Here is a 22,466-nt window from a genome sequence, read left to right as displayed (position 1 = left end):
AATAGTTGTCTCACACAAACTATTAGCTTCAAAGAAATTTTCACGTAATCGAATGATCAATACGAAACATTCCGAGTCTAGATCAAATGACCGTCTCACACAAATCATGTAAGATGTTACAAAGCGATTTTCACATGATCATCTTTTGAATTTTGTCAAGAATATAAGATGAACTTGGTTAAAGCGAAATCTTACCAACACATATTTCGAGAAATATGTAAGCGAGTTGAACTCATCACGAAATATCAAATGTGTATAATCGAAGTCTATATAGCTATACGACTTTTGTCTCAAATAGGAGATAGAGTAGATAGACTTTTGAGTGATAGATGAGTTCAAGTATCCACATACCTTTTGTTGATGAAGTTCCACAAGCTCCCCTTAGTAGTTCTCCATCTTCAATCGATGAACGCCGTGAAGTCTAATGCTCAACTGCACTTACTATCCTAATCCGAGACTTAGCTATAAGTAGACTAGAAATCAAGACTTATAGTTTTGACAACTAAACTTGACAAACAAGGTTAAGATAGCAATGCTTGCGAGTTTGATCGAGCAGTCTCTTCACCATCCTGAGTCCCAACTATATCTCCACAACTGCTATCTTCAAACAACAATTTCTCAAACATCAACTATCCAAACTTTCTGTTTTCTATTCCGAACCTTATGGTTATCTAGAAATGAGCTAGTATAAAAAAGAAAACAACATATGAAGATATCCTATCTTAGGATCTAAAACAACATCAGGAGTATTCTTGGGATATATATAGAAACCTTACCTCCGTCATATGTTGCCGGGCAATCTACCAGTTCATAACTAATTAGGAAGCACCAGAATGACGACGATAATCTCAATAGGATGGACCGCCTCAAACATGGACTAGATAAAGACCAATTAGGGGGGCAGGGGACACCCAGATTTTGCAGGTGCAAGTTTCATTTGCAGAAAAGTGGGTACGCGAACTGCGATGGCTTTGGCACAACAATTAGGAATTACGACTGCCTTAACAACGAAAATATGTGCCTTGCTTTTGGCATCCAAAATCGCGATGGAAAGATAATGGCCAAAATTTCATTTTGCGACAGATTCATAAAACCTTTTTCGATTTATTACCTCTTCTGCTACACCACCTTGGTATATTTCAGAGATGGTTGATGAAATAAAGGGAAGAATGCGATAGATCCTGCAAGCCGCTATGCAACACAACTATAGAGAAGAAAACCAGGCAGCAGATGACATGGCCAACCATGTGACAGATGGAAGTCAAATTGGAAATCTATCAAAAAAATTATTATACATGACTCGATGAGTACCATTACCACATACCAACGTGAAATTGTAACCTAGTTCTTATATAATTAAAGAAAAGAGTGGTAGTAGTTTGGAATTATTTTCGCTTTTGCTCTACTAGAGCACTTTTAATCCAGTAGCATCACGGCCAACTATTTTACGTATGGTGGGCTAGGTCGAAAATGCTCATCAAGTTTTTTGCGAATATTTTTCACTATCTAATAGAGAGGTTAGAGGATCGATTCCCATTAAAAGGGTTGGATCCACTATCTCTCTTGTTGGAATGAGATGAGAATCGTATTGCTGGGATGACGGTTGGATCAAGAAATGGGATTGGTCGTGGAGAGTGAGCCCAGTTGTGCAGAAAAAGAAGAAGACAAAATTAAGAATTTATTTTCTTTCATGCAAAGGAAATTACTTTTTATGCCCTCATTTTCTCTCTCTCTCTTTTTCTCTCTTTCCAGAATCTCTGTAAAAATTCAGAGTATAAACCTAAAACAACGTGGTTCCCGTTAATGGCAGTTACTACTCTTCTAATTCACTACTGGCTAAACCTCAACTTCAACGCTTAATCACTTTCTTACCACGACGACTACTAACAAAGTCAATTTGAGGGTAGGTAAGGTAAATATACTAATCTTCTTCTTCTTCTTCTTCTTCTTAAATCTGTCACCAATAATTTCAGATAGATGATGTGAATGACTATCAAATAACCAAGGTTTGGTTATTACTTTTCAGTTTAGTTTAGGTATTTCTTGAGATCTTGATTCGTATTTTACGATGGAAATTGGGGAAGAATATTGACATTCTTAGATTTTTTTTTTGTTTTTGTTCAGATCTTACAGTTTTCAGGTCTTAGTTGTGTGAATTTCACGATTTTGTTGATCAATTTGGAGAGGGTAAGCCTAGGGTTTTCTCTCATAATGGTTGTAGTCTGGGGTTTTGTTTGATAATGGATAAGGGTGTAATTTAGGGCTTGCGCTTTTTAATTTTTAGGTTGACATTTTGGGTATCAGATTACATGGGGTTTTTGAATTGGTCATAGCTAAGGTTGACATTTAGGAATTTTAGTTTTTCATGCATGCAAATGTCAAACTAGGACTGGCCAGTTTCATTGTGTGACTGGAATATGTTAGATTTTTTAATGACATTGTGATTAGGGTTTATCTTAATCTGATATCGCCCAAGACCCTGAAATTTGTTCAAGAAAGTAGATTTTCTGTTTGGTAATTGTTATCCTTTTGACTTTGAGATGTTTTGCTTGAGTTGCGACTTGCTTTTTTGTAAGAGATGTTTTGTTAATGTGGGTTAAGGTTATAAGGTTGCATGAGTTTTTATTGTCAAACTCCATCTCTATCATTGGTTTGTTGTATGGTAGATGTAGGTAGGTTTTATGAAGTAGTCATGGTCTGAGTATATTTTCATGTCTGTTTCCTCTAGGAAGCCGCTTGGTATTGAAGAATTTGAATCCGGATTTCTCTTCTCACGGCCAGTTCAACAGAAAAGGAACTCCAAGCTACTTGGGGGAGAGGCATCAAACTACACGACCTATTGACAAAGTTGTAATTGTATGGTGTTAAAGTTGTACTTTATAGATTAAACCAGCTTCACTCAAAATTCAGCGTCCAGGTTCTGGGGGTGACTTGCCCCAGGGTGGGGAGTTCAACCCTTTTCCTGCTACTACCCGGAAGGTTAACTCGTCACATGCAATAATGATGGATGCGGATTTGGAGGATGGGATTTTGGGGCCGTACCAAGATAGGCCCAGGACTTTCCCAGTAATGCGTAGTAAATCTTATACTCCCCTGGTAAGGTTCTATTACTCCATCAATTTCACTATAGTTATTGCATTCAATTTTATGATTAGCTTCTATGGAATATGATTTGTACTGTTACCGGCCAAACAAAGTGATTTATTTTTTTGAAGACAGTGCTACACTGAATTGTGTGGGATCAAGGAATCAAATTTCGCAGAATGAATGCCTCAGTAGTTATGAATTAGTGAACATTATATAGCATTAGAAGTAACGAATGTCAGAGAGATTTTGGCACCCAGCTATTAGATAGTTACTGCTTTTGTCTAAGTTTCTTGCAATTAAAAAATATAAAGCTGCAAGTGCTGTTGTATATATAAGGCTGATTTTTCCGTGGCTATTAGTGGAAAGGCTGGAAGAGATGTGATGTACATTTTGCTTATTTAGAGTGATCCCTGCTGGCAAATCTATGCGAAACAACTCCGTCAAGATGAACTCTAGACACTCTAGGATCCTTTTTTAGTTCAGGATTTTCTCTTCAGAAATTGAAAAACAATTGAAGTTCCTATCATTACAATTGGTGGCTCCACAACTTTTCATGGAATAATAAGGAAAGTCGAATAACATGAACAGATTTGGGATGGAATAAATGTGAACATCTACGCAGTTTTGCAATACTGGAATATAAACTATAATAGTTGTTATTCGAGAAGCTTGACCACTTTGTAGAAACTTGAAAACTTTTTGCACTTTTCTTTTTTTCATTTGTTTGTATTTATTTATCAACTTCTTGTGTCCATCCCATAGGGTGCAATAACTTAATTATTTTCTTCACTGGGTATTAATACAGGTTTTAAGGATTCTAATGAGAATTAATGTACGCGTACTTTTAGTTCTTCTGTTCCTGGCTTTGGGAGGCTTGGTATATATTGGAGCAAGAACCTCTCCAATTATTCTGTTTGTCTTCTCGGTCTGCTTTATCAGCTTTCTTTTCGCTATATATCTTACTAAATGGGTGCTTGCAAAGGATGAGGGGCCTCCAGAGATGGTTCAGGTATTACTCAGATTATTGTATAGTTTTGTCCACTTTTTCGTTAATGATAACGCGGTTCCTTTTCTTTCTTTTGTTTATATCACATAGTTAAAATGTCAATCTCTCTCTTCTAATCCTAGTTTTGTGAATTTGATTGACTTCGCCATTCATTTTGTAGATTTCAGAAGCAATACGGGATGGGGCAGAAGGCTTCTTTAGGACCCAATATGGGACTATTTCCAAGATGGCATTTGTGCTTGCTTTGGTGATCTTTGTAATCTATTTATTCCGCACAATGAGTCCTCATCAGGAATCACTTGGGAGGTACGGTATTTTATCACCTCTCTTTCTCTGCCCTAATTGTTCACTTTATGGATATTCCATTTCATGTCAAATGTTGACTGTTTTCTCATCCCTTGCTTTCTTCCAGGGCAGCGTCTGCTTATATTACAGTTGCTTCTTTTCTTTTAGGGGCTCTATGTTCTGGTATGGCTGGGTACGTTGGTATGTGGGTATCCGTACGTGCAAATGTTCGAGTATCTAGTGCTGCCAGGCGGTCTGCAAGAGAGGCTTTGCAGGTTCTCTGTCCGCATAATCTCTGCAATTTGTTTATGCTGCCTTCACAAATTGGCCTATTTGTATGTCTTAATAGCAATTAATTCTACGCAGATAGCTGTGCGTGCTGGGGGCTTCTCAGCAATTATTGTTGTCGGCATGGCTGTGCTTGGAGTTGCAATCCTCTATGCCACATTTTACGTAATATTGGGTGTAGACACACCAGGTTCAATGAAGGTCACTGATTGTAAGCATCTTCTTTAGAGAAACCAATATGCACATGGTTTGCATGTTAACGATATCATGTCTTTGACACTCATTTTCCCTTACTATACCGATCAATCTCGCTTTTCTAAGCACCTGTTTCCTACAGGAGGATTAAGTGTTATGTTGTGTCGTTTATCTACCATCTATTGCTGTAGCAAAGATATGTTTGTGTTTCCTGCCCCTTTGTGGTACCAACGATAATCTGAGAAAATGTTAATATGAGAACCGGTGGCATCTTGACTATTGATTGTCTAAGTGGTATTATTTTGGTCATCTCCTTTAGAGACAAAAGGGATTTTCCTTCATATTTGTTTTGTTAGCCGCTTAAATTGTGTCTCGTGTCTTTGATCTTTCACTGACTTTGTTCTACATGCTTTGTAGTGCCTCTTGTCCTGGTGGGATATGGTTTCGGAGCTTCGTTTGTTGCCCTCTTTGCCCAGTTAGGTGGCGGAATATACACTAAAGCAGCTGATGTTGGAGCTGATCTCGTCGGAAAAGTAGAGCAAGGGATACCTGAAGACGATCCTCGAAATCCGGCAGTCATTGCTGATTTGGTATTTAACCTTTTATCCTAATTACTTTACTTTTCAGCAGATTTCTTGATACTACTTAGGATTCTAGGAATGCTTTAGTCAACAACCTTTATATATCTAAGACATGCCTCGAGATTACGTGTTATTGTTAGTTTCTTAGGAATGCTCTATTGAATTATGTTTCTGAAAAGTTGGATACCATCCCATAGATGTTTTTTTGGTTTCAGAGTTCGTCCTGAACTTTGTTCTGATGTCTTAAATTATGCATCACATAAGTAGCATTTGACCGGATGCATTGGTAGTGTGTTCTAAGGTTTATGTGTTAAACCACATCCTCACATTATTGTTTTTTTTTTCCTTTTCTAGTTCCAATACTTGTATTAATGAGGGTTTATTTGTATATGTGTTGAAGGTTGGAGACAATGTGGGTGATTGTGCAGCACGAGGTGCTGATCTCTTTGAGAGTATTGCTGCAGAAATAATCAGCGCTATGATACTTGGGGGCACAATGGCTAAGCGTTGCAAAATTGAAGGCAAGGATTTTACAGTTTCTTTCTTTATTTCCTGTTGAAATCGATATCTGATGGCTGAAACACTATGTAAATGGAATATATATATATAATTCTTGCAAATGATTTTGTGGCATGCTTCGTTCAGTTTTGCTATAGTACAATCTAACAGAACATTTAAATAGAAATGCTACAGTTCATACTGATGTATTTTGAAACAATAGATAAACGGTACTGCCTGTTAACTTTAAACCTAACAACTCCTGTCTGCAAACTACAAAAATGAAATGAGGAGTTCGAAAATTATGAGTTGGGAATCCTGGGATGTGATTCACCTTCTTTGTTCAGTATGCTCAGCTTCTCTTTATGCTAAACGTTGGTAAAATTATATGATCCAATCAAATATGATCTCTCTTTTTTACTTGATGACTTGATCTGATGATGGTTCCGTTAAAATTCACTTTTTTATTGTATTGCACTTCTTGGCCATGCCCTATTTTGCTTTGTGAATCACCTGGTTCTTTCGAAACAGTACCTATTGTTCCTTAGGAAATACTGCAGTGTTCAATTAAACAGGAAGGAAAAGAACCTTTAGTTTATACTGCAGTGTTCCATTGTGCTTTTACATTTGTTTGGTATTAAGTTCATACGCTCGAGTACTCTACCCTACTTGATTAGCTGTCAGCTATATGAAGAATTTCAGAGCTCTGATTGGTAGTTTTGTTTGATGAAACGTCCTCTTATGTGGAGGTCTTTTCTGGGCTGATAACTCTTTTTTGTCTTCTAACGTGATCCCCCTTAATCTGCACCTGCAAATCCTTATATTTTCTTTACTTCAAAATTGAGTTATAGTGACATTATAAACGTGTGAATTCATTAATTATTGGTTGGATTCCTCTTTATTTCATTTTTTGCAGATCCAACTGGATTCATATTGTTCCCCCTTGTTATACACTCTTTCGACCTGGTTATATCTTCAATTGGGATTCTTTCAATCAGGGGTACACGTGATGCTGGGACACTTATAGAGGATCCAATGGCGATTCTTCAGAGAGGCTATTCAATTACGATTGTTTTAGCTGTTATTACGTTTGGCGCGGTAATACTACATCTTCAGCAGGAAGTTTCCACTTCATAAAAGTATTTGTTGTGGTTACTTTGTTACCTTAAAATTAGAAGTCGGTAATTATTTGGTTATGCCGTCTTTATTTGACATTCAAATGTTTTTCTGTTGGATTATATCTCCAGTCTACTCGTTGGATGCTTTACACTGAGCAAGCGCCTACCGCATGGTTGAACTTTGCCCTGTGTGGCTTGGTTGGGATTATGACAGCCTACACGTTTGTCTATATTACTAAGTATTATACCGATTACAAGCATGAGCCTGTCCGCACGTTAGCTCTTGCCAGTTCTACAGGGCATGGAACCAACATAATTGCAGGCATCAGTTTAGGTTTAGAATCAACTGCTCTTCCAGTTCTTGTAATTAGTGTAGCCATCGTTTCTGCTTTCTGGCTTGGTCACACGTCGGGCTTGGTGGATGAAACTGGAGTCCCTACTGGCGGTCTGTTTGGGACTGCTGTAGCAACCATGGGTATGCTTAGCACAGCTGCATATGTTCTCACCATGGATATGTTTGGTCCGATAGCTGATAATGCCGGTGGAATTGTTGAAATGAGCCAACAGGTGTAACATCTCATAGATTCGATATAAAAGTTGCTCATTTATTAAGAAGATAAAAGTTTGTTATTCTTAGCGATTTGAGATTTTCATGTCTCTTACAGCCTGAAAGTGTTCGTGAGATCACCGACCTTCTTGATGCCGTTGGGAACACAACAAAGGCTACCACCAAGGGTTTTGCTATTGGATCAGCTGCCCTTGCTGCTTTCCTGCTATTTAGTGCTTATATGGATGAAGTAGCTTCATTTGCTAACACACCTTTCAACCAGGTGCACAGAGTTCTAAGTTTGAGTTTCCAAATGTTTACCATCCCTAGCTGTCCTTCTCATTAAAATTGGCACTTTTTTTAGGTTGACATCGCAATTCCGGAAGTTTTCGTAGGTGGCCTGTTGGGCTCTATGCTCATCTTTTTATTCAGTGCCTGGGCCTGTTCGGCGGTTGGCCGAACTGCTCAAGAGGTGGTTAATGAAGTGAGGAGACAATTCATTGAGAGACCTGGTATAATGGTGAGTATATGTTTCTAACGTGCTGTGTGATGTATTCTTTTTGTAGGGGGTTCTGTCTCCCTTTCACTGGTGGCCAATTGATTAAATTAAATATTGTTTACCAGGAATACAAGGAGAAACCTGATTATGGTCGGTGTGTCGCAATTGTGGCATCTGCATCATTGCGGGAAATGATAAAGCCCGGTGCCTTGGCAATTATATCACCCATTGCAGTTGGTGAGTTCCCCTTTTCTCCCCTCTCTCTACAGTATGAGATTATGCATCCCATTTTTTATTTTTTGCCGTCTTTGTTGCGGTGTGGGGCCTGTAGGACTCCCATTAGTTGGATATAGGTCCAAAATTCTGTTATTAGTTATTAGGCATGTAAAAACTATCTGGTTTTCCGCAAATAACTAGTTGTGTCCACGATAAGCAATCTGTAGGTAACATTAATCTCACTTCTGTATCCTTAAACTGATAGCATGTCATGATGATGCAAATCTTTCTCTACCCTACAAAAGCTACTTTTGTAGAAGAAAACATTCCTCTAAACCTGTAAATTGTTTTCTTATGTTATTTGTCTCCATGTGACTGTCATTGCTTTAACTATTTTCGGATGCAGGTTTTATGTTTCGATGGTTAGGGCACTTCACGGGACATCCTCTACTTGGTGCCAAAGTTGTGGCATCTATGTTGATGTTTGCAACCGTCACTGGTATCCTTATGGCTCTCTTCCTGAATACTGCTGGTGGTGCATGGGATAATGCAAAGAAGTACATAGAAACTGGTGCACTAGGAGGCAAGGGAAGTGATTGCCACAAAGCTGCGATCACAGGAGACACGTAAGTTTGCATATCCATTTAAAAAGTTCTACCTTTCCAAATGATCTTTGCTTAATGCCCAATCATCTTCTAAAAACGAACATGCATGACTAGGCAGACAAATTAGTGGTTTAATTTTGTTTTGTAACTTGTATGTGCTTACCTTATAGGAGAGGAGAAGAGTTCTTGTCTTTGCAGCATAAGCCTGTTGTAAGTCATGTTAAAAAATACTGAAAGATTCCTAACATGAAACTATTTTTACTTTCATGCAGTGTAGGAGATCCTTTCAAAGACACTGCTGGCCCTTCAATCCATGTCCTTATCAAGATGCTCGCAACAATTACTCTAGTTATGGCACCAGTGTTTCTATGAGAAGTTCTTTATACTTTATACTTCTTTTTTGTACATCTTTTTCTCAGCATTTGACATGAACAGTTACGCATTCCATGATCTGGTAAAGTAGTTGGTTAAGCTATCTAAAATTGAGTTTCACTGCGGCCCCTTTATTTTGTTTTCTTTTTTCTACCCTCTTCCAATGTTTCTTCTCTCTGCTTGAACTAGTAATGTTAAAATGACAACCCATTTGGGTGTTAGCCCTAGACTTCTGCTCTTTTCTAACATAGCTCATATTGGTATTTTGTCCAAGTTCCTTTTCATGTAAAGCTATGCTAATTGTGTATCGGACTCTAACAGCTCACTTGAAAACTTTTTCTGAAATGGAGGTTGAGTGAAGTACTTGAATATGTACCATCTGCACTAATACTGGACACGTAGGGCACAGGGTGGATCAATCACATTAAGGATTACCTAACTTGGTCGATTGGGTGGATCAATCACATTAATCTATGATGGAGGATGGGTCTCTCGCTCCAGGGGGGGTAGTGATATTTATTTCAGGTTATGTGCAACTAGTGTACCTTCTTCAGATACTCTAGTCTAGAGCATTGTGGAAACTGGAAACGTGGGTCTAAAATCATGAAGTCCCCTTGCACGCCTACAAGGTGGGTCTTGCGCTAATCGATATATTCTTCTGTCTGTGAAAGAGCTGTCCGTAAATCATTTTCGAATCATTTATGGTCGATTATGAAACAGTAAGAATCATACAGATGGTATGATGATTTGTGATCAAGAATTATTGAGGTCCCAACTAGGCCCAGTGGAAAAGACATTGGTAATGCCATTGCCAGCATAGATAGTGTGGTGGGGTTAGAAGCAAATTCAGGTGGTGCCCAAATACAGGCCGCTAATTCTAGACCACCTGTTGTTGCCATTGATTGCACGTCACAACAACAAAATCAGAGTTCTCGAGTCAGTTTAAGGAAAAATGAAGTCGACGCTTTTATAGATGATAGATGAGATATTGCCGAGCAGGAGGGCATGCCTTAATACCAAAATATTAAAATGAAAGTGATGTCTAAAGTGTCAATCATTCTGAGTTTATGGTCATCATGATTCATGTGCATGCCCCGGACACTCTAATTAAACACAAAATTGGCCAAATAGACCAAAAACAACGATTTCTGGGTGAAAAAGATTTATAAAATTTGATGTTGTTTAAATGGACGGGAATAAAAAAAAATACTTTTCAATTATCCATTTTGGATATTTCACCCAGAATTTTGCTTATTAATTAATTGGAATGGACCAATATGTCCTTATCTTCTTTAATTTTGGGTGAAAAAGACTTTTGATCCAAAGAAGAACAGGCTTCTTCATCCTCAGACCGATTCTCGATGAAAAATTACCAAGCATCTTTTGAAAATATTCAAAACAAATTCTTCAGATTCTGTTTCAAGTTTGTAAAACATATTCTCTTAATCGGAAGAACAGGCTTCTTTAATCTTTATGTCCTCCATTGTCATTATTCAAAAGAATATTACAGATTTTCGTTCAAGTTTGGATATGGTATTTGATCGAAATGGAAGTCGACGGTGATGAGAAGACTAGGTTCTCGATGTTTGCCTGAAAATGGGTTCCGCTGGTATAAGCTCCGGGTTGAAGAAGAATTGAAGTTTCATTAGCTATTGATGGTGTGTTTTAATTTTTATTAACTTTGGATTTTTACTCATGATCTTCTAAGGGTTTTCGAATTCAATATTAATCGTACCGAATTAGCTTTCAGATGATGTGTTTTTAATTTCATTTTAGTGTAATTTTCGAATCATCTTGATTTTCTAGGGTTATCAGATTCCAAGACCATCATCTGATGATTTTACCTCTTCATATTTTCTGTTATTCTTACGAAACTATGTTGGATGTTATTGTGTGATTTTGGTGACCATCATCTAATGATTTAGGTACAATTTAGATAATAATCTAATTCAATTGTTTGTGAACTGTGTTTTTTCATGTGATGATTTAGCATAGATGAATCCAGGTTCATCTTGTATTAGCTTTTCATTTTTTGTTTCTTTATGTATTCAACTGAATAATAACACTGACTTTATTCATATACTTCTTGCAAATGCTTTGAATTTCTAAATTCTTTCTATGGTTATGCATTCTACTGACTCGTGTTCAATCGTAGATGCTCTTCATTTTTTTTATGGTAAAACTTGAATGAATTCAGGAACAATACAGATTAAACCAGGATGAAACTGTTTTCATCCTGCATATTTTGAAAAACCCAGATTTTTGGACAAGATGAAACCAATTGCATCCTGATCATTTCAACATTTTTTTTTATCCTAGACACTCTGAAACAAAAAATCTTGGATAAAACCAGTTTCATCCTGCATATTCAAACAAAAATATATTTTTTTTGTCAAGATGCATCTGGTTTTCATCCTGCATATTCAGACTAGATTGTATGAAATATCAACAAGTTCCAATTAATTTAAGTAAAATTTTCATATTAATTGACCTGAAATTAAGAATATACATCCATGGATGAATCCAGGTTCATAAACGCATGCAAATATAAAGTTTTACAAACAAAAAACTTAAACTTAATTACATTAATATTTTTTTGTTGCGACTTATTGCTAAAAAAACTGAAATGAAACGGCATTGTTAGTCCTTGTTCAACTTCCATCACCTACTTTCATCATTGAGTATTCCATATACAAGGTCTACTCATTTTGTGATCATCTTCTTCCTTAGACTACACCCCATGAACAAACAATACAAGAATCAACTGATTCTCTTCAAATCATTCTGTAACTCCCTTGCAAACTCCACAAATCGAGCAAACCTGCAATCTATTAGTCATGCCATTGTAGCACCCACTTCAAAACTTCACCAGCTCATCCATGTTTCACCAGCACCACTAGGTCAACTGCAATCTCAACCTGCTACATAGTCACTATCTCAGTAAAACCTAGAGTATAACTTCAAGTTCATGGTAACAACACCAGATCCATCTACTCAGCTAGTCAACAACAACCTGAGATTCATACTCTCTTCTATTGCTCTACACATCCATCTCTGGCAGCAATACCAATCACAAACCTATTATTGCAGCAACGGTGACCACCCATCAGATTCATTAGAAACCCATTTCTCCTCCAATGTCATCACCAGCAACAGTATCGACCCCATGAATATCAACACCTCTTTTCCATCTTGAAACTATAGACAATTCTATATGTTTCTTCTGTCCAAGATTGTCTTATCCTTTGCTTCCAACTCAATATCCCCATCGCTTCCTGCAACAATTTAAATCGAAACCAGTTAAATCCTATTTTAAAGCTAGATGAAAATCAGTTACATCATATCTTTAAAGCTAGACGAGAACCAGTTTCAGCAGGTATCAGATGAAACCAGTTACATCTTATATTAGAGCTAGATGAAACCCAGTTTCTACATATCAGTTTGATGACCTAAAACCATTTTGCATTTGGCACCAGACTAGTTTCATCTCTTCATGTAATACAGATAACCAGTTACATCATTATTATAACAACCAGATGCAAACCAGTTTCATCCACTACAGCTGACCTCAAATATAGGTTCATCCAATACAACTAACCATCAATTACAACAAAACAATATGAAAACTAGTTTCCTCCAACACATATGAATTACAACAACAACCTAATTTATGCTAAAATAAATAAAAGTAACCAAGTTACACCCAGGTAGTTCAACCAATTCAAAAATTTAAGCATGCACTTTTGAAAACTAGTTTCATCCAATACAGATACAACAACAAGATGCAAACCAGTTTCAAAATAGAGTTAGGATTTGGGAACTTACGAGTTCTATGTGACATTTTGTGAAATTGATCTTTTCAAACCCTAATTAGGCTGCTCGACATGGTGTTTGCAGACGGCGAAAAGCCAATTTCAACAATGAAGTCTTCAATTTCAACTGTGATGATATTGTTGATGTAAACAGTGGACAAAGATGATGATATTGTTGATGTAGAAGGTGGAAAAAGATGATGAAAATGATGGATAAAGATGATGAAGACGGTGGAGAAACTAATTTCAGCATTTGGAACAAGTGATTGTGGTGGAGAAAACAGAAGGAGTAGAAATAGATCGGATTTTTGATGTGGCGGAGAGAACGAGATGGCAGAGAGAAAATAGAGAGAAGATAGATAAAGGGTGTTTCTGCCGGTTACACTTTTAAATATCTCTCGTCCATTTCACCCAGCAGAAAATTTACTCGTCTATTTGAACCAAAAATAATTCTTGCCTGATCAAATGATCCATTTTCTGCTAATTAAAAGCATTATTCGACGGTCACTATTAGCATTCGACGGTCACTCAAAGCCACTTACTAACGAAGTGGTTGTGGTTAAGATAAAAAATGAACTTGGTAAAAGCAAACGTTTCATATTAAAAAAAAAAAACTAGAAATAAATGAAGTAGATTTAAGTTTGGAAAGCCAATTCTACTATTGAGATAAACAGGGGGCTTAAGTAAGATCGAGTTTATTTGGGATAAATCCAGAACCAATGAATCTGCAAGAAACGAATGAGAGATTAAAACACACGAAGTTGGTCTCTATAAAATGCATTGAAATTTCCAAAGCCACTTCTACTACCTCGCATTATTGTTTTCAAATGCCACTAGGTCTGATTCTCTTTAAGGCTTGATTCCAAGTAGAGCATTAGAAAACAGAAGTTTCTGTTTAGAATAGATTCCCTCTTTTCCTCGTAAAAGTAAAAATTTCAGAGTCCAACAAAAACCGACACGGAAATGTGTGTCGACAGATAATGCAACCTCAATTATAAGACGACACGTGTTCATAAGGTTTTTGGATTCTTCCGTTTTTTCGTATGTATTTCATCCCAAATCGGTCAGAAAAAGGAAGGCAGAGCTTAGCTAACCACTAATAATTGGGAAAAGTTGAGTGCTGCTGCTGCCTTGCACAAACAAGACAGTGTGGACGATATTGTACTTTTTTGGACACCTTAAATGTACATAGCTGGCTGCTAATGGGTAGCAATTTACATGGGCTGTTTCTTTTTGCAAGAACGATTTTTCGGGACGATGGTTTTTTGGGATCATGATTTTATTTTGGTTAAAGGCATTAGAAGTAATTCTAAGTCATCTCATATCTAATTATTTATTTATTTAATCTATCCTCTTAATTAATTTTAGGTTATGATTAGTGAATGATTTAGTTGAAAATAATTAGTGAGATTAAATTAAAAGATGGGTTTATTATTAGTTGAGTAGAATTATTGAGAGATTAGAGTTAGAGAAGATGAAGGAGAAAAACATGGGAAATAATTATTTTTTCTAATTCACTAAGTTTGAGTATTCAAATGATGAAAACTCATCTGATTCTTCATCTCCATCCTCTCCTAGAATATTTGTTAATCTTCAAAATAATCCGGATTTGAACTGGATTTTGAACAGTTCAGTTACTTTATATGAAGAACAAGTAACCGAACTCATCTGAAGCTGTAGTTCGGTTGCCCCGTGAGATGAACAAGTAACCGAACTCATCTGAAAGTGTAGTTCGGTTACTTGTTCCAAACACGCAGGTTACCGAACTCTCTAATAATTTCTAGGAGTTACAGCGTTATGTTCGGTTGGTTCTCAACTAACCGAACTTTGGTGTACAAAGTTCGGTTGGTTCGCAAACTGCATGCACTTTTGATCTAACCGAACTTTACGTAATATAAGAGTATATAAGTTTACAAAGTTCGTTTCTTTCGCAAACTTGAACCTAACAACTAGCCAACCGAACTTTGAGTTCGGTTTCTGCGATAAAATTGTGAAGTTACCGAACTTAACAAACAAAAAAAATGTGAAGTTCCAGCATCTATTGGCTAAGTTCGGTTACTTTGTAGTTTTAAAATTTTTTGCGAACAAACCGAACTCTATTGGCTAAGTTCGGTTATTTTGGAACTCAACATAGTGGCCACAACAACACAGTTCGGTTAGACTGGATTTGTTTGTGTTTTTTTCGGTTCTAAGGGTGGAGTTCGGTTACTTTGTAATTTTAAATTTTTTTGCGAAACAACCGAACAGAGAGTTCGGTGACTTAGTTTTAAATCCAATAGAACCGAACTGTTCTTCGTGTTCTTCATTTTCAAGAAGTTCGGTTAGTAAACTAGGATTGTTTGGAAAATCGACCTAACCGAACATGGCTTTGTAACTCCTATTAAAACCATATTTTGATGATTTCTATTCAATTGAAGCAATCAAAATCAAATTAAAGCGAAGGGTTTGTTGGAAAATACCTCCGGAGTGTTCCCATGCCAGAATCGGGTTGCGGCTGGCGTCTTTTATACTCGATAAAATTATTATGTAACCGAACTTAATTGTGATTGCATTGATGTTGTTACATTTCTTAAATAGGCGGTTGTGGTGGTGATGGGAGGAGGTGGTGGTGGTAATCGGTGGTTGGTGGTGGTGATAATCGGAGGAGGTGGTGGTGGTAATTGGCGGCGGTGGGCAGTGGTGGTGGTGGTGGTAATCGGTGGTTGGTGGTGGTGATAATCGGAGGTGGTGGTGGTGGTAATCCGCGGTGGTGGGCGGTGGTCGTGGGAGGAGGTGGTGGTTATATATATATAGATGGTTATTAGGTTGGTTTTAAATTAAATTAAGATAAGGGTTGGTTAGTCATTTCAACGTTTTAGGACATCCCTTATCACTATAGGGAAGGTGGCCTAATAAAACCATGATACCCTCAAAAAGATCATGATCCTAAAAGATCATTCTTTTGCAAGTTGTTATAATTTCACAGGTAGAACTAAAGACCGTAAAAAGTGCATTCTAAAAACAAGAGAACAAACATTTGATCCAAGTGTCAAGGTGACAAGCTTAGGATCATGCAAGTCTTATCAATTGCAGCTCCTTAAACTTTTTTATATTATGCTTAACTTATAATCATGTATACAAGGAATAAAAGTATCACAATAGATTATTTTGTGTTTAAAATAACCATCGGGATGAATGATCTATTAGTTCCATTTGCAATTATCAAGGCAGTCCGCCTTGAATATCCAACATAAGTCGGCGGGATCGGTCTGACAACACCAACAATCCCCAGCCCGGATAACTTTTTTGACCCAACGACACTTTATGAATGGACTTATTTTTTATCTTTCGATCTCCAAAAGTCGCGCTTGCGCCCTCTGGAGCTGAGGATTCTGGCATGGCGCTGCTTCCTAGATGGAGAGAAAACATAGTAGTGAAAATGAGTAAGAGAAGGACCAATCTTGTGGTGCTAGAAGCTGCCATGACTTTCTACTAAAGACGAAGGAAAATAACAAAAGCGGCTGGTTCGTACGTCCATCCACATTTTTGCACTGTACTTAAGTAGTATGCATGCTCAAGAAGTCGTGAACCTGAACGCAATCTATTACAGGTATCTGGTCACACAAATATTGCTTCATGATCTCACACTAACAAGGAAGACCTGCCCTATAAGGCAGGCATACTAAAAAACCACACGATTTACGTGTATGGCGAGTTGAAGATGGAAGACGTGAAAGGCAACCATATATACCAAAGGAAGTTTGAAAATTTGTTGATCATCACTCGGGTGATCATGAAACGCTTATTTGGATGCTATTCGATATATTCATGAACTGGGTCTATGACCATGAAGTCCCCTTGCACGCCTACAAGGCGGGTCTTGCTAATCCATATATTCTTCTGTCTGTGAAAGAGCTGTCTGTAAATCATTTTGGAATTATTCATGATCGAATTATGAAACAGTAAGAATCATACACATGGTATGATGATTTGTGATCAAGAATTATTGAGGTCCCAACCAGGCCTACTAGAAAGAGACTGATAATGCCAGCATAGATAATCTGGTGGGGGTTAGAAGCAAATTCAGGAGGTGCTGCTCCAATACAGGCCGCTAATTCTATACCACCTTCTGTTGCCATTGATTGCGCGTTACAACAACAAAATCAGAGTTCTTAAGAGTCAGTTTTAGACAAAAGAAGTCGATATTGCGGAGAACAGGAAATGGCTGTACAAGCCTTGATACCATAAAATTAAAAAGGGAAAGTGATGTCTGGAGCATTGTTTATTTATATAAAGTCATCATGTGCATGACCCAGAAACTCTAATTAAAAGCGTTAATAGTGATGGTCACTGTTACTCTTACGGCTAAACATCCAAAGCCACTTAATAAAGCTTGCTTCGAGTTTGTTTCCCGCCTGTATGAATGAACTTTATAAAAGCAAAACGCTTTACCATAAAAGAAATAATACGGGAAAAAAATAAACTGGGATTAGAGAAAACAATCGGAGATTCGGAATACACTCGAAGAACGAGAATAACGGAGCATAGAAGCTCAAGATTAAAGAACGAGAAATCTTTTAAGATGTTTGTAATACACTTGGTCTTATAGCATAATTGGATACCAGAAACAGAAGTCGGAAGCAAAACTATTTTGCTTCACAAAAAACAGATCTTTTTAATTCTAAAAATCATTCTAAATATTTATTCCCGAACTGATTTCTGACTTTTTGACTGTTAAAAATCAAAAAATAAGTTCTGAATGTACATCTAAACACCATCTTAACCTTAATTCTCATCGGAGTCTTGCTCCGACTCTACATAATAAGTTGCTGATAAGTAGAGAGCATTACTAGGGCTGAACATGGTTTCGGTTTTTCGCTGGAACCGGACCAAACAATACCAATTAGGAAGAAACCAGTCCGAACCATTTACTAATGGATTGGTTACGGTGTAGAAAGTGGAAAACCGATAGTGTTGGTTTTGGTTTGGTTTGATCTCTAAAACCGAACCAAAAACCATTGAAAAACCGATTAATTTTTAAACTTAGTTTCTACCGTTAATTTACAAGTATTAGATTCTACCCATTGATTTAGAGGATAACTAGAAACCCTAAATCTAATATTTCATTATGATACTCTCCCTCTTTCTCTTTCTCCTTCTCTCAGTCGCCTCCCTTCTCCACCCCCAACTACACCCGCTGCTACTCGACTTTTTTCTTCCCTTCTTCCTTCTTTTTTATTTGTCAATAAATAAATTAAGATATATTATATATCTTCTTTTGATCTCTAGAATTAGAGTAATCTTTAACTATTCTTGATATTTTTTGTTTTTTTTTGTCTGTAAATTTGTGTAAACTAATACTGTCGGCAACTACGATTTTTTTATCTGTAAATTTGTATTTTTTTTTTGGTTTGACATAATTATTGGTTAATCAAAAACCACCGGGACAAACTGAAACCAACTGGAACCATTTGAAAACCGAATCAATGATTAATGGATTGGTTTGGTTTAGATTTTTAGAAACCAATAATATTGATTTCGGTTTTGGTTTGGCTAGAAACCGAATCAAAACCGACCATGAACAACCCTAAACATTAGAGAACAAAAAGTTTGTGTTTCGAATAGATCCTCTCTTTTTCTCGTAAAGGCGAAATATTCAGAGTCCAACAAAAAACCGACGTGGAAATGTGTGTCGGTAGATATTTTATAGAATGCAATCCCCAATTGTAATACGAGACGTGTTCAATAGGACTCTGGATTCTTTCGCTTCTTGTATTTCATCCAAAATCGGTCGGCAAAAGAAAGGGAAAGCTCAGCTCACCACTAATAATTGAGTGGTACTTCGCAAAAACAAGACGATTATAGAGTAGTGGGCAATACCATTTTTGGACACCTTAAATTTACATGGTTGCTAATGAGTACCAATTAATTTACATGGGGTATTCTTTGCAAGTTGGTATGCTTTACTAGCAATGTATGAAAATTTTCACAAATAGAATTGAAGATTGTAAATGCGTTTCAAAAACAAGAGAACAAGCTCAAGGTTACAAGGTTAGGTTATGGAGGTCTTTTTTTCTTTTTTTTTCCCCGAAGAGAAAATTATATTAAAAGAAAAGGCTCAAAAGAGAGCTAACAATGCATGGTATGCATGCTTTGTCTATCCATACCATGCCAGACCATTCTAACATTTATTTATTTTTAATAAAGAATTTTCTGAAAGAAATGTATCACTATTTTACCTGGCATTTTCAGGGGCGATCCCAAAAAAATCAGGGACGACTTTTTTATTCCCAATCCATAGCCAAGGTTAAGGGATGTCCAAAAGATAGAAGAATACGTTAATGTCCTTCCGCAATCGGAAGTTATTTTGTGTCCGATTGTTAATATTAAATCGGTAGTTAAGTAACACAAAGATACTACCGATTGATATAAATTTGTGCTAAATGCGTATTTGGGGCTACTATTAATCGGAAGTTAACGATAAATTCATTTGCTACCGATCATAGGCTCAATCAAAATTCAAAAAATTGAGGATTTTTGCAAAATCACAATTTAGGGCAACTCTATATTCGGTAGTTATATGAACTATCTTGACTACCGATTATGGTAGGATTTCGGTAAAGAGATCTACTGTATAATCGGAAGTCAGGATAACTTCATTTACTACCGATTATAGGCTCAACCAAAATTCAAAAAATTGAATTTTTTGCAAAATCATATTTTGGGGCAACTCTATATTCGGTAGTTATATGAACTACCTTGACTACCGATTATGGTAGGATATTTGCAAAGAGAGTCACTGTATAATCGGAAGTTAGGATAACTTCATTTACTATCGATTATGGGCTCAACAAAAATTCAAAAAATTGAGGATTTTTGCAAAATCACATTTTGGGGCAACTCTATATTCGGTAGTTATATGAACTATCTTGACTACCGATTATGGTAGGATTTCGGTAAAGAGATTTACTGTATAGTCGGAAGTCAGGATAACTTCATTTACTACCGATTATAGGCTCAACCAAAATTCAAAAAATTGAGGATTTTTGCAAAATCACATTTTGGGGCAACTCTGTATTCAGTAGTTATTTGAACTACCTTGACTGCCGATTATAGTAGGATATTTGCAAAGAGAGTCACTGTATAATCGGAAGTCAGGATATATACCTTCATTTACTACCCGATTATAGGCTCAACCAAAATTCAAAAGATTGAGAATTGTTGCAAAATCTTATTTTGGGGCTACTCTATATTCGGGAGTTAAATAAACTAAATTCACTACCGATTATGATAGCATTTTAGCCAAAATCTACTTTAATCGGGAGTCAAGATAAATTTTTTTACTACCGATTATAGGAGAATCAAAATTCAAAAGATAGAGGATTTTATTTTGGGGATACTTTATATTCGGAAGTTATACAAACTAAATTGACTCCCGATTGTGGATTAACTTCTCGATTGTGAAGTTATCTACCGATTGTAATGGGTAGTTTGGCCATTAAAAAAACGGGAGATAAGAGATAGCTACATTTTACGTTTGGTGACATTTTTTGTCTTTTTGTGTCCCCCCTAATTCTTTCGGGGTCGCCTCTAAAAAATAAAAAAATAAACTAATCAAGATTTGAACGAAAATTAAACTCCATTCCCTTTATAAATTTGGCTCTTCTAGTCATAGTTTGATTTAAATGATCTATTAATTCCCTTTGCATTCAGCAAGGCAATCCGACTTGAATGTCCAACATCCATCATTGAAGGGACTGGAGGGATTAGCCTGACAACACCAACAATCCCTAGCCACACCAGCATGATCGCTCCAACACTTTATGCATGGACCAATCTTTATCTTTCGATCTCCAAGAATCGCACTTGCAGCCTCTGAAGCTGAGGATTCTGGCATGAGGCTACTTCCTAGATGAAGAGAAAACATAGTAGTGAAAATGAGTAAGTGAAGAACCAATCTTGTGGTGTTGGAAGCTGCCATGACTACCGCTACTTGTTAGCTAAAGAAGAAGAAAAATAACAAAGGCAGCTGATCCGTACGTCCATCCACATTTCACACTGTACTTAAGTAGCATGCACATTGTGCAAATGCAAACTGAAATCCTGAACCTGAACGCAATCTAGTGCAGGTATCTGCTCACACAAATATTGCTTCATGATCTCAAACCAATTGGAAGACCTGCCCTATAAGGCATGCATACTAAAATTCCACACGACATACGTGTATGACGAGTTGAAGATGGAAGACGTGAAAGGCAACCATATGTACCGAAAAGAGGTTTGAAAACTTGTTGATCATCACTCGAGAAGATGTAAGAAAAGTTCACACTTATGCTTACCTTTGGTAAACAAACAAAAAATATGGTTAGTGCTAAACAACATCATTCTCCTGAATAATAATATTAAATACATCAGACTTCTTTAGTAGAATCACTTTAGTTCCTAATTAGCTGATAGCCGCTAATTAGTTCCACTAATATACGTGGGGTTTGAAGTAAGGGCCTGGCATGGACTCGATCAAAAAGAAAAAGGAAAAGAAAAAGAAAAAAGTAATGGCAAGCCATTAGCCGTGCCTGCATTTTAGATGAACTTATATGTTCTTTTTGAACTTTTATATATACACGCAAGTGTACTTGCGAAAGACTTTGAATAAGCAAAATGTAGGTGTTGACAACGATTATTTTTATTGGTTTTGCGCACATTGTTAGATTTTTAATATTTTGGCAATTAGTTTCTTTTGAGAATCCCACCAAATTAACAAAATCTATATATAATAATACTAGGTATCACCAGGTCTACGGCGGGGCTCAACCTGTTTTTTAGATAATCGGCTGTTAGGGTTAGCAGGTGTCGCCATATGTGTTATGGTTAGATCAACCTAAGAAGTTTAGTTCTTCCACTTTTTAGGAGTTTTTAAGATTAGTCCAGAACTATGATTCCGACATGGCTAGATTAAGGTTGGGTTAAGCTTAGAAGTTTAGTTTTTTTTTAATTTTGAAGTTGTGTTCAAACAACACAAAGGCATTGTGGACTATATGTTTAAATGTATTACTCGGATCTTTATGTACCGTTTTGTAATATGTCGAATCAATGTATTCGTACCAATAAGATTTTTTGGCGCACCTACTGTGCAAATATATGAATGCAAATATGTCGTCAAATATCTACCGTGAAAATTTGGCACATCAAACTCAATGTACCAAACCCATCATCCGGAAGCCAAGGTTATAATGAGATCAAATACAATAGAAGCTCGTCATATGCACCAAGTTAGCGTAAGAAATACACGTCAAACAGAGGGAGATAATAAGAACTTTTTATTACAAACCAATATCGTTTAAACGGTATGAACAAAGATTTTTTCTCATTAGTTTTGGT

The 22,466-nt window shown here is 36.7% G+C and overlaps 1 protein-coding gene across 7 annotated transcripts; it reads left to right on the top strand.

Moving 5' to 3' along the window:
* The first annotated feature begins 1,723 nt into the window (after window positions 1-1,723).
* LOC113299984 (pyrophosphate-energized membrane proton pump 3-like) lies at window positions 1,724-9,526 on the top strand. Of its 7 annotated transcripts, none has more exons than XM_026549114.1 (16): window positions 1,944-2,006; window positions 2,125-2,187; window positions 2,729-3,096; window positions 3,893-4,096; window positions 4,254-4,399; window positions 4,506-4,653; window positions 4,745-4,877; window positions 5,279-5,451; window positions 5,843-5,963; window positions 6,857-7,038; window positions 7,188-7,625; window positions 7,724-7,888; window positions 7,970-8,125; window positions 8,230-8,341; window positions 8,727-8,946; window positions 9,198-9,524. In XM_026549114.1, the coding sequence occupies exons 3-16, from the start codon at window positions 3,001-3,003 to the stop codon at window positions 9,295-9,297; spliced, it is 2,394 nt and encodes a 797-aa protein (XP_026404899.1). In that variant the 5' UTR covers window positions 1,944-2,006; window positions 2,125-2,187; window positions 2,729-3,000; the 3' UTR covers window positions 9,298-9,524. The 7 variants fall into 7 exon arrangements, with proteins under 7 accessions (XP_026404904.1, XP_026404903.1, XP_026404898.1 ...); XM_026549116.1 differs by lacking the exon at window positions 1,944-2,006 and adding an exon at window positions 2,019-2,036; XM_026549119.1 differs by lacking the exons at window positions 1,944-2,006; window positions 2,125-2,187 and adding an exon at window positions 1,724-1,912 and having other exon boundaries at window positions 9,198-9,526.
* The last annotated feature ends 12,940 nt before the right edge of the window (window positions 9,527-22,466 follow it).

Source organism: Papaver somniferum, chromosome 7 (genome assembly GCF_003573695.1).
Source record: "Papaver somniferum cultivar HN1 chromosome 7, ASM357369v1, whole genome shotgun sequence".
Taxonomy (NCBI): domain Eukaryota; kingdom Viridiplantae; phylum Streptophyta; class Magnoliopsida; order Ranunculales; family Papaveraceae; genus Papaver; species Papaver somniferum.
Note: the sequence above shows the minus strand (reverse complement) of the source record. Positions and strands in the feature narration are given on the sequence as shown.

Bases quoted from the DNA above. Each gene is read 5' to 3' on its own strand.
- LOC113299984 (XM_026549119.1), top strand. From the start codon at position 3,001: ATGATGGATGCGGATTTGGAGGATGGGATTTTGGGGCCGTACCAAGAT. The intron at 4,654-4,744 runs GTTCTCTGTCCG...AATTCTACGCAG, and splicing joins CTGCAAGAGAGGCTTTGCAG to ATAGCTGTGCGTGCTGGGGG. The intron at 4,878-5,278 runs GTAAGCATCTTC...CATGCTTTGTAG, and splicing joins TTCAATGAAGGTCACTGATT to TGCCTCTTGTCCTGGTGGGA.